The 11,686-nt window shown below is 63.0% G+C and overlaps 1 protein-coding gene across 1 annotated transcript; it reads right to left on the reverse strand.

Moving 5' to 3' along the window:
* Positions 1-5,962: 5,962 nt before the first annotated feature.
* GDF15 (growth differentiation factor 15) lies at positions 5,963-11,164 on the reverse strand. Its single transcript, XM_005279078.4, has 2 exons — positions 10,722-11,164; positions 5,963-7,428 (listed from the first exon to the last, which is right to left on the reverse strand). Exons 1-2 carry the CDS (start codon positions 11,026-11,028, stop codon positions 6,650-6,652), a joined length of 1,086 nt encoding a protein of 361 aa, XP_005279135.2. The 5' UTR covers positions 11,029-11,164; the 3' UTR covers positions 5,963-6,649.
* Between the last annotated feature and the right edge of the window lie 522 nt (positions 11,165-11,686).

Here is an 11,686-nt window from a genome sequence, read left to right on the forward strand (position 1 = left end):
GCTGCGGGGCGAGGGCTTGTTCGCCTCCCAGGGGGCGAGCTGCTGGCAGCTGCCCGGGAACGGTCCCGACCCAGAAAGGTCTTTCACGCCAGGGTAGGGCAGGGCGACTCGCTGCAGAAGTCCAGCGTTTGGCACAGAGCTTCTGCCCCCAGCTCCCTCCATATGATGTCATCGCGCCATGAGGGCACAGGCCTGCGTGTGACATCACACTCGTTACCATGGCAGAGCTCTGATGCTGCCTCCGGCCGGGGGCAAGTTCAGGCGTCAGGCCCGGGGGCAGGACGGTCTAATGGAGAGGGCGCTGGGGGCCGCCCAGCTCGATTCCTGCCACGAGCCCATGGGTGACCTTGGCCAATGCAGAATGCAGCCCAGCAGGTTGGGGCGAGCTCGGCAGGGCCTGTGTTAGCCGGCCAGGTCCATGATCACTCCCGGCTGAGTGTCGAGCTGGCACCTGGCACCATGGGCTGGGCGCACCCCTTGCTGGTTGCACTAACACTGCCCTGCTGAGCACTGCCACAGGAAGGCCAGGTGCCCCTGGGCTTGACCTGCTTTCTGTTGTATTTGGGGCTAGCTGCTGCGCCCCTGGAAACACCGGGGCCAGTAAGGTGCAAACAGGGCGCAGGTGCGTTTACGCACCACTGAAATGCAACCACCTCTGGGGTGGAAGGGGGCAGCTGCTCAAGACTACCCAGCATTTTAGGACAAATCCCAAAGAAGAAGTCTGGTCAATGCGCCTCTTCGAACTGCCCTCTCCCTTTGCCAAAGCGCCACGCGGGTGGCAGGGTGCGCCAGGGCGGTCCTTTAGGCCAGAGCAGTCAGGGCAGGGTGCCATGCAGTGGCAGCCCAGCGTGCTACGAATGACGGGCTGGGCAGCATCCCTGGGACGGCCTGACTCTGCACTTGTCACTTGGCCTTTGAAACACGTCCTGTGGAGCCTCACGTGGCAGTGCCGCGGGGGAGGGGGCCGGGCTCCAGGCAGCCGTGTGGAGGGAGCAGTGCACACGCCTTCCTGGGCAGAACCGCTGACATCTCCAGCACCTTGGCACCTGGGAGGGGCCACCCGCCTCGGCAGGTGAGTGCTCAGCCTTGCAAAGGGGCCACCAGCAAGCAGCAGCTGCAGGGGAGGGAGGGGAAGATGCAGATTCCCACAGGCCAGAGCCTGGCTCCGAGGGGTCCCGGCCACGGTGCTGTGCATCCCGCTCAGAGCAGGGTCAGGCGCGCCCTCGGCTGCCCTCGAATACACCCTGGGACCAACAGCAGGGACAGCCAGCCAGGCAGACTGCCAGCTTCTCCCCCAGCTGGACTGCTGCCCCTTAGTCTCCACCAGCAGCCCTCTGCTCTCCCAGTCAATGCGCCTCCACCACCAGCGCTGGGCCTCTCCTGAGCGGGGGGCGGGGGTGGGCAGGACCCCAACCCCGCAGCCCTCGAGAACAATCCCCTGGGGATGATGCTGCGTCCATGGCAGCCCAGCCTGGGCCTCCCAGCAGAAGCTAGGGCAGCCTGGGCCCTGGGCGCGGGTGACAGGCCGAGCTGGGGGCCCTGGGTCCGGGCTCCCGGCCTGATGCTAGTGAATGAAGCCTGGATCTTCCCTGAGAGGCTCCAGGCCGGCGGGGAGGGAGCGGAGAGCGAGTCCCCCCCGGCTGAGATCAGTGTGTGGCCTGTGGCAGGGGGAGCAAACCGCCCCCCACGTGGGAGAGTGCCGGCTGCCACCATGGGGCCCTGCCCCTCATGCTGCTGGGAGTGGGACCGGGGGAGCCCGCATGGGACAGAGCCAGCGTCAGAGCAGGGGTGGGCCGGGGGCTACAGGCGGAGCGGCCCCTCCGCCTGCGACTCACTCGCCCGCCCACGGTGGTCGGTTCGTACGTGCTGGGCCCAGCACAGAGCGGGCAGGAGCTCAGCTGCTAGGTACCCCAGCGCCAGGGCCGTGAGTGCCAGGAGCCGGCCGACCACACCCCATGGTAACCGCGCTCTGGCTAGTGCCGGGGCCTCGGGGGGCAAAGCCTGGGGCTCCCACCAGACAGCAAATGGGGCCAACGACCCCCGCTGGTGACCCCGTATGGAGGGGGCCAGGTGGGGTAGGCCTGCCCCAATCCCACAGCAGAGAGAGTAGGGTGAGGAGGTGGGGGCACTGCTCCCGTGCAGCCCGAGGCAGGTTGTCTGCCATCCCAACTGCCAGCCATCACCCCCCTCTCGGCCATTGGCTGGCGGCACGCGCCCTGGGCAGAGGTGCCTTATCTAATAAATTACCTAATAATCACTCCGATAAGGGGTGCTACTGGCATGAAGGGAGCAGTAAACATTAACCCGGCCAAGCCCAGCTCGGAGCCAGGCCCAGCCGTGCCGGAGAGCAGGGAACAGGCCCCTGTGGGGGGCAGAGTGTGGCGCTCTACCCTGACCCTATGACGAGCCCCCTCCCCCGGTGTGGGAGCAGGTGAACCTGCCATGCAGGCCCCTGGGGCTGGCCCCATGACAGCCTGGATTTCGGGGATTCCCAGGGAGTGGCGAACCCGTAGGCTGCTCCCCCCCCCCCACCCAGCGCCAGGGCACTAGACCATCCAGCGTCAAACCGCCATTTGTCAGCCCCGCGCAGCCGGAGCCCAAAGCGAACCGCGGCCTTTGCTCGCCCATGAGCCAGGCACCGGCTCTGGGAAGCCTCGGGAGCCTGCGCCTCCCCCCCCCACTGATTTCCAGCGGGTTCAGGCTCCTGCTGCTCTGACAGCCCCCCCGACTCTGCCCCCCGACTCTGCCCCAGTGCTGTGGGACGGTAACGGGCTGAGGCTGCATCCTTCAGCCCAGCCGTTTCCAGGCAGAGCTCCGTTCGAGAGCCGCCCCGTGACCTGTCCCGGAGGCTGCTGAACTGAGGGGTGATGTGCCGGGCTGGGTGCACCGGGGCAGACGTTACCGGCAGTGCTGGCCCTTTGAGCTGCTGGGACTTTGTGCCGCGTGTTTGCACACCGGCCTTCGGGGGCAGAAGCCTCCTGCTCAATCAAGCCATAAACAGGCAGAACAACAAACCCTGGCCCGGCCGATAGGGCAGCGGAAAGCGGCTGCGGTGGCAGAACGGGCGAGGATGGAGCAGGGACAGGGACCCAGTGCTGGGAACACCCCAGACCCTGGGTGCCACTGCAGTCACAGAGCCAGTGTCTGGGAGCGCTGGGGAAATGGCAGCACTTCTGCACGGACGCTGCTCGCGTCCGGGGCTCTCCCAGCACGCAGGTAACGCACCTGCTGAGAGGCGGGGGCTAGGTCGCTAGGTCGCTGCTAGGGACCGAGCGCCCAGCTGCACGGAGGTGAGGTCGGGCTGGGGGCGTCTCTCAGGCAGGTGGATTTTTCATGCCCCAGGAGATGAAGCGGTACCCCAGTCAATTCCTGGTGTAGACCAGGCCTAAGAAACACGAGTCTGTGGCAGTCTAAGAGCAGAAGAAACAGCACAAATTGTTACCATTACAGACCCTGCTGGGGACAGGGGGCGTCCCATGACAGGGGGCTCCTGGTTCCCAACTTTCTGAACGGGACACGCGGTGCGGGACTGACCCTTGGGTGAGAAATCGCTCAGTGGACAGTGTGCAGCGTGCATTGCTGCGTGCTGAGCCCCCGGGGATCGGCCCAACGTTGTCACACAGTGGAGAGCGCTGGAATTAGCCCTCCAAGCGCTCTGCCTGGCACCCCTGGGTGCAGCATGCATGGCAGCAGGGCCTAGTTACAAGGAAGCACAAGCAGAGACAGGTTCCTGGGACGCTGGCCCTGGCACCCCGCCGCTCTGGGGCACTTGCGAGCGGCCGCGCATTTCCACACGCAGTACCTAGCCGCGGGAGGGGCTGTCTGGGTATCTGTCCCTTCATGCAAGGGAGCCTTAACACACCCCTAATGGGAAGGAGGCAGTTGACTCTGGGGGAGCAGAGATGCAGAGGCCTTTGGGGCATTTACTCTCCCCCCGCCCCCAGTCCCCGTGGGCCCTGGAGGAAGAGCCTGAGGCCCCCAGCTCGGAGGGCTGGTGCTGTGATCCAGAGAACACGGCTCCTGGAGCAGGAGGGGTCAGGCCTGCTGGGGAGAGAAGTCACGGGGGTCATGCTGGGAGGGGACACGGACTTGGGCAGCTGATCAGAGGACAGGCCCAGCCGTCTCTTTGGGCCCCAGCCTGCACTCGCTGTATCTGTGCTCTCTGCAGCTGTCCGTAGACAGACGGGCGTCCCACCTCACCTGCGGCAGTGCTTTGCCAGCCAGCTTGGGATCCTGCCAGCCCGGGGAAGCTGGCTGGCTCGTGCGTTCCCTGGCCCCTGCCCTGGCTGTGACGCTCTCTGGAAAGCAGGGTGAAGGAAGTTCCTCAGCCTTGGATCTCGAGCTCAAGGCCGAATGCAAAGCAGCATCACAATTTCAAGGACACAAACAAATCAAAGGTTTCCAGGACAACATGCAGCGATTACTCACCTGCCACTGCCCCTTCCCGCACCAGAGCTGGGCGGGGCCCCAGCACAGCCGGTGGGACTCTCAGCCAGTTCTCCACGTAAGGCTTGACCCTGCCCCATGGTATCCGGCTGGGGAGCCGGCAGTGAAAGTGACAGGGGTGACGCTGGCTGCGAGGGGCCGGGGCTGGGAGGGATGCCAGGCAGCGGGTGACGCTGGGGAAGCAGAAAGTGACCCACCGACAGGTGAAGGGGGATGTGGGAGTAACCTGAAGGGCTGAACCCCAGGGGTTACGGCAGTGCCGGGCTCCAGGGCCGAAGCCAGCAGGCAGGGATGCTGTTTGCACACGTCTCTGGCTCAGCCCCTTGGCAGAGAGATTGGGGCTGAATGGCAGGCAAGGAACCCAACCTGCCTCCCCGCTGCCTGGGAGCCCGCCCAGGTAGTGCTGGGGCCGCATACGTGGGGCAACGCAGGCTGCCACCTGTGCTGGGAGAAGGGGGTGCACCCCACCCACCCCTGACCACCCTGACCCGGCTCCTCGGAGCACGAGAACCACTCTGCCACCAGCCCCCTTCCACTGCTGTCCCTGCCAGCAGGAGCCTGCCCGTGGCAAGGCCTGGTCCCAGCTGTGGGTGCAGAGGGAAGTTCTCAGCAGTCAGTGAGGGGTTAACGCTCCCCAGGGGAGCCGTTGGTTAGTTCGGGAACCTGGGCGGTTACTCGCGGCAGAACAATGCTGCCAAGGTGCGGCAGTTTCATCATTTAGAGCCGACACCTGCTGAGGAGCTGCAGTAGCCGGAGGCGTGGGAATTGCACCCGGGCCGAGGCAGCAGGTCCACTGGGTGCTGGGGGTGGCAGCTCAGAGCGAAGCCCAGGGAAGGGAGGTTCTACTGAGGGGAGTCTCCACCAGCTCCCCATAGGGGATGGGATCAGCCCAAGATCAGAGGGGGGCAGGGCAGCTAGCAGCCAGTACGGGAGGGGACGAGGCACCAACTCCGGAGTTTGTCTCTGGCCAGAATGTAGCAACCCCAGAGCAAAGGAGCCACCTGCATTAGCACTTTCAGCCCCCTGGCCCCTCACCGGCTGGGATCGGGGTTGGGGCAGGCTGGCAGAGGGCCAGGGCTAGCGGGGATCACGGGAAGTGCTCCTGTAGATGCAGCCGGGGGCTCAGGGATCAGAAGTGGCATGGGGGAGCCACCTCTCTGTAAATGGCTGGGCCAAGTCTGCCCCTGCTCAGCAGAATGGATGGGTCAGGGCCTGGTCCCGGCACATGGAGCATTCACTCTCAGGGTCACCTGGATGGGAAGGGACTGCTCCCCCGGCCTGTGAGGAGCAAGTCCAGCTCCCAGTGGGCTGCTGTCCACATCAGAAGAAATAAGGGCCCTGATCAGCGCTCCCCAGCCTCAGGCACTGTCGCCCCAGGACGGGGTCCCCGCCAGAGCGAGGCTGGATGGCTGGGCAGAGCTGGAATCTGCCCCAGGCGCTCTGCGCAGCCAGGGTTTTGCTCTGTTTGGCAGTGACCGAACCGGAGGGGACCCGGGCCGCTAGCGGACAGAGGAGCGCACCACGGCCTGCTCTTTTCACTGAGAAGTTTATTTGGTTCCATCATCACCGCGATGTCTTATAAATATAGAAAACCAGGATCCTTCTGTAGCACTAACCCCAATAACTTAGCAATAAATAAGGGGAGGATATAAATAAATCCCTACTAAAGTGCACATTTTGCTCAGACTCTTAGGTGGCATGAGCCCCCAGGGAGCAGCCCTGCGGAAACCTGCCTCTGGGGTTTATCCGTCTACAGGGGGAAGAACCCACCTCCCCAGGCACATAGTGAGGAGGGGGCTACGTGACCATGGTGCAGCCGGAACAGGACCCTGCTGGGACTGGCAGGCCCTGCCCTTGGTGACTGCGCTGCACCCAACAAGGCTGCAGGGACTCTGGCCACACTAGTGTCCCCTGAGCCACATCCAGCCAGTTCCAAGCTGCACGGGATGCAGCGGAGATGAGACGCGAACAGGCCTGTTTGCTGGTGTCTGAACTAGCCGCTGGCAGGAGGGGCACATGGGTCAATGCAGTGGGCCTTGGCTGCCAGGGGTCTGACTGTAAACGCGCCCATGCCATTGCGCCCAGGGGAACTTTGCGTCAGACGGCAGGTCTTTAAGAAGCACGTCAGCGGCTGCCTCGCTCGGCTCTGCCATGAGACTTGCTGGGCCAGCGGCGTTTGGTAACGGGGCTCCTGCGTGCGCCCTCAGGCACAGTGACACTTGGTGACTATCATGTCCTCGAAGAGTGTGGAGACGAGTCTCCCGTCGCTGTTGTAGTGCATGAGCACCATGGGGTCGTAGCCAGCGGGCACGCAGCAGGGGGCAGGCGTCTCTTTGGACAGGGTGTGCATTCGGGCTTTGATCTGGGCGTGCATGCTGGCCGGCTTGTAGTTGTGAGGGCAAGACCCTTCACAGAACTTCATGTAGTAGCTGTTCGGGGCGATCACCCAGTCGGACCAGCCGATGTCTTGGAAAGACACTTTGAGGGACTTGAGGCAACATTTCCCATCACTCTTTCCGCATTCCTCCTCTAGCGCCCTGGCTTTCCTCGGCCTGGAGCCCAGGCGCTCCTGGGTTTCCACCTCTAGATTCAGCGTCTCAGCCCCCTGGCTGGTTCGGTTGGTGGCCAGAAAGGCAGAAACGTCTGCAGCGAATACCAGCTGCAGATGGAGCCTTTGTTCTGCGCTCGCTGCCCAATTCCGGACAGCGGCCCCCAGGTCGAGGCTCAGGGTCGTGGCATCGAGGACGTAGGAATGCAGGAGTTTGGGGTGCCCGTTGCGCTGCCCAGGCTCCGGCAGTTGGTAGAGCTCTACTCGAGACGGCCAGGAGGCATTGAGTCTGGAGACCGCCTGAGTGCTGAGAGATTTCTCGAAGAGTCTCAGCTCAGCCCTCATCACGCTGAGGTCCTGGTGGAAGGCCTCGGTCCGGGACACCACGAGATTGTAGCAGGAGCTGCCAGCAGAGGTTTCCGTCCGGTGCTCCACTGCAGAGAGAGGAGGCAGCGAAGGGTTAATAGGGGCTGCCTTTCCACATTGCCACTTTCTGGTCCTGCTACGAACTGCCCACCCCGGCACGAGCCAGCATCTCAGATTCCCCCCGGCATTTGAGGCGGCACGTGCAATGTGACGTGTGTTATCCTCGTGCGCCGCACATGTACACGTGTACTTACCAGCCCTTCCGTGGCCGTGCACTGTTCAGAGTGAGGATTGCCCACCTCCGCTCCAGGGGCACGACTGCCATGTGCTCGCTGTACTACTGTGGGAAGCCCCTTTCTACAGGCCCCGTCTGTGCACACCCAGAGCTTCCCTAAGCCACCCGGCCTGGGGCTCCCCATGTGCCCAGCTCCAGGATATTAATAGCTGGGTCCTCACAGCACTCCTGGGCGATCCCCATTTCATAGCTGGGGAAACTGAGGCAGAAAGTCAGGGACTTGCCCCAGGGCACACAGGCAGTCTGTGGCAGAGTAGGGCTGGGTCTCCCGAATGCCAGTCCAGTGTGTTAGCCCCAGGTAAAAGTTATGGCCTCACCCTCCATGAAGCAAACATGGTTAGAAATCCCCCCCCGCCCCCACACAAAACGTCCATGCTAGGCAAGGAACAGACAGAAGCCTCCCCCCAGCACTGGCTCTGCCCAAGTGTTATAACAACTCCCAGGTCCCGGGCAAACCTCAACTCTGCATAACGCCCCCCTGCCCCCCCTCCCATTAACCCACCCGTGTCCTCTGAACACGCAGCCAGTTCCGCTGGGCCAGGCAGGCCCCCGTTTGCCCCTGCCCCCCCCTCAGCTTCAGCCAAGCAGAGCTGCAGCGATGCTGTTAAGACTGACGATTAAAGGCTTTGATACAAGAGCAAAAACGCCCAGGAGCAGCGACGCCAAAGGGTCTGCGGCTGCCCCCGGCTGAACGCGCCCAGCTCCCCGGCTCTGCTCTAACCGCTGGACCATCACTCAGGGGGACCCGCTTTAACCCTTGCCATTGGCCTCTGCATCCTAGAGACAGGGCAGCGCGGGGCGACGCTTGGTGTGCCAGAGAGTCAACAGGAGGCCCGGGCACCACTTGGAGCCCAGAAGCCGCGGCGGGACGGGGTGTTTGCCGGCTGGCTGTGTGGGGAGGAGTCCTCGAGCAATGTCCCTGGCCACGCATGGGAGTCAGAGGCACTCAGCACTTCTGGGATCAGGCCAAGGGACCAGAGCCAGCTGGCAGACTCGGGAACACACCCCAGGAGCCCTGACCCCGCCCTGTGCAGTAACTGTGGGACGATCCCACGCAGTGCTGGGGAGTGGGCCTTTCAGCCCCTCCCTCCCAGGGGGCCTCGAATCCTGTCCCACACCGGCATGCAGACGGGGCAGGGGCAGCACACGACCTGACCCAGCCATGGGAGAGGTTTGCAAACCCTGGTCTCTTCACTTTCCCCTGCCCCAGCTCACGTTTCCTGGCCTGGGAGCATCGCCAGCCTTGGCCAGACAAAACCCAGGAGTCGGGGCCCAAATCAGGGGGTTAATAATGGCTGCTGGAGGCTTTTCATTTGCCTTCCTGCTTCAGGCCCCTGGGCTCCTCTCTGGTCCCAGCCTCCCTCCATCACGCTCAGGTCCCGGGCCCACTCAGCTGCTAGAAACCAGCTCCCTTTTCGCTGATACACGAAAGCCGAGATTTTCATGAAGCCACTTGCCTCCAGGAGCTGGGGTTGTAAATAAGCCAGGTATCACAAGAGCGAAGCCAGGGGCAGAAGTGGGACCTGAAACAGTCTAGGAAGTGCCCCATCTTGGCACCTTTCTGTTCCCAGGGCCGTGGGAAGGGCCCAGAGGCAAGGCAGAGCCCAGGGCAGGAGACTTGCTGCTTCTAGGCCAGAGGTCCTGACAATCTTTGGGGAACCAGCTGAACTTGCAGATGCTTTTGGGACCCAAACATCCAGCTTCAGCCCTGACTAATGGGCCACTGGAGAGCCAGACCCAAGCCACTTCTGGCTAGTTTGAACTAGCAAAGAAGGGGCTGCAAAGCCCCCGTGCCAGAGCTGCCGGCCGGACCCCGCTCTGCAGGAGCATGGAGCATGCGGAGCCGAAGGAAGACCTGATTCTGAAAAGGCTTAGAAGCGACTGCTTCCATGTGAATCTGCCCCAGCCACTCTACCACGGCTCCGACCTGGGAGCACTTTGCCAAGGAAAACGGGCAGAGGGCAGAGACCCCCTCCCCAGCCAGGAGGTCCGGCTAAGGGAAGGGGACGTGCTCTGGCAGCTGGGTTCCAGGGCTGCCTGACCACCTGGAGCCCTGCGAGGAAGAGGGACCCCCGGGACTCCTGTGCGCTCCTTCCAGGCACCTGGAAAAACAAGGATTGGGCTAAGTCCCATTTGTCCCTTTCTGAAGGTCAGCACGGGCCGAGGGCCCCACAGCTCCCGGCTTACAGACCCTACGGCCACCACGCACCCGGCCGCTACTGCCCGCGCAGGAGCAAAGCGCTCCCCAGCCTTCTCCATGGGCAGCCCCCCAGCCCCCGCGCAGGGCGCTGCACAAACACACAAGGGGAGACAATCCCTGCCCCAGAGAGCAGCCTGAGGGACCTCAGGAGGAATCCGCTCCCACGATTGCACAGGTCAGCGACAAGCACAAATCGACGGCTCCACGTTCCTACAACAGTCTCCTTAAGCTAATCAATAAATAAATAACGATTGCGGCGCAGCACTCACGGCTCCTGTCTCCCACGTGTGGGTCCCGGCACTGAGACGCACGCGGTGAGTCAGTGTCAGGAGGTCTAAGGGGCCGGCTGAGCAAGGGGGTCTCAACCCCACCTTGGCTCTGCACTGGGCCAGTCCAACACCAAGCCCCCACTGCCCAGCTTTGCTGGACCCCAGACTGGCCAGCTGGGAACAACGCAGCCCTCTCCCTAGCTCCTGGGGTACCACAGGCGGGTTCCTCTGCGTTCCCAGGGCCGGGGCAGCATTTTCAAGAGCGCCTCAGGAGTGGACTCAAGGGGACGTGGACTTCTAGGTCAGGGCAGCACCTTTGAAAGTTTCTCCTCAGCTGCTCAGAGAGAAAGTGAAACCGGAGGCACAGCCCAGGCGCCCGTGGACACGCTCGGCTCTCAGAGAACCAGAGGGTAGCAGGGACTGCCAGGGGCAGCCAGGCCAACCCCCTGCCAAGATACAGGAGTTGTTGGGTCGCACCCCTCCAGCCTCCGTTGGAAACCTCCAGTGAAGGAGTTTCCCCAACCTCCCTGGGGTCTGCGCCATCGTCCCACTGCTCCGACAGCCAGGACATTTTCCCTCTCGGTTGGTTTCACTTACGCTTTGGAGTCAGGAGGTGAAGCGTCCTGGGCGGGGCTGCCGCCTGACTTTCTTCCCGGCTCCGGTTCCCCCTCAGCTGGCCGAGTTTCTCCCTGTAGAGTTGGCGCGCTCTCCTCAGCCCGTCCTGGTCCAGCCTCTGCCGCAGCACGGGGGGCTCCTGCAGCCCCAGCCGGTCCAGGATGCCCCGTTGGATTGTTTCGAGCTGACGCCTGTTCTCGGCCCATCCGTGCGGCCGCGGTTCCACGCCGGAGAGGAGCAGCAGCAGGCAGGTGGCGGTGTACCTGAAGTCCTGCATTGAGCTCCGCATTGTGCAATAGGACAGGCAGTGGAAGCGGCACCGAGGTTGTGCAATTTCTGTCTATATTTATAGCACACTCTGGACATGCAGCTTTCATCAGTGTCTGTGAGGGAAATGAATGAAATGGACCAGACCTAGCTTTATACTGAGTTGAACCTTGCCCGCCCTCCCCATCCCTCCACCCCCCCCACTCACTCGCTGCCTTACGTCACTGCGCGAGGCAGTAAACACAGATACAGCAGGAATCGCTCCTGTCCCCTGGCCTGGGGAAGCTCAGCCCTGGTGGAAGAGCCGCCCTCCCAGCCAAGGGCGCTCGACTGACATTTTATGAGAGAGCACTGAGGCCTGGTGATTTGTGGTGTGTTTTGCAGCTATGGAGACGGCAGCAAAGTTTTAGAACCAAGAGACGCTTCTCCATGGCCAGCTCTTGGAACTAAGCATTTGCCTTCCATGTCCCCTTCTCTCCACTGACCTTGGTGGGTTAGCAAGAGGCTTGGGGAGTCCTCTCGGGGGCCAGCCAGTGCAGAGAGGTGTGAGGCAGGGGAGATAGCAGGCAGCCGGGCAGAGCAGTTGGAGAAAATAACCCCCACCCCCCACCCCGAGCCTGCCTGGAAGTCTCAGCAAGGCCAGCACCTTCCCAAGGCTGGAGCCATCCTGTTAACACTGC

The sequence above is a fragment of the Chrysemys picta genome, chromosome 25 (assembly GCF_011386835.1).
Source record: "Chrysemys picta bellii isolate R12L10 chromosome 25, ASM1138683v2, whole genome shotgun sequence".
In the NCBI taxonomy this organism is placed as follows: domain Eukaryota; kingdom Metazoa; phylum Chordata; order Testudines; family Emydidae; genus Chrysemys; species Chrysemys picta.

What these genes read in the sequence shown, in the direction of transcription:
- GDF15 (XM_005279078.4), bottom strand. Translation starts at nt 11,028, where the DNA reads ATGCGGAGCTCAATGCAGGACTTCAGGTACACCGCCACCTGCCTGCTG. An exon ending in TCACCTCCTGACTCCAAAGC is followed by an intron (nt 7,429 to 10,721) that starts GTAAGTGAAACC and finishes CTCTCTCTGCAG; the next exon opens with TGGAGCACCGGACGGAAACC.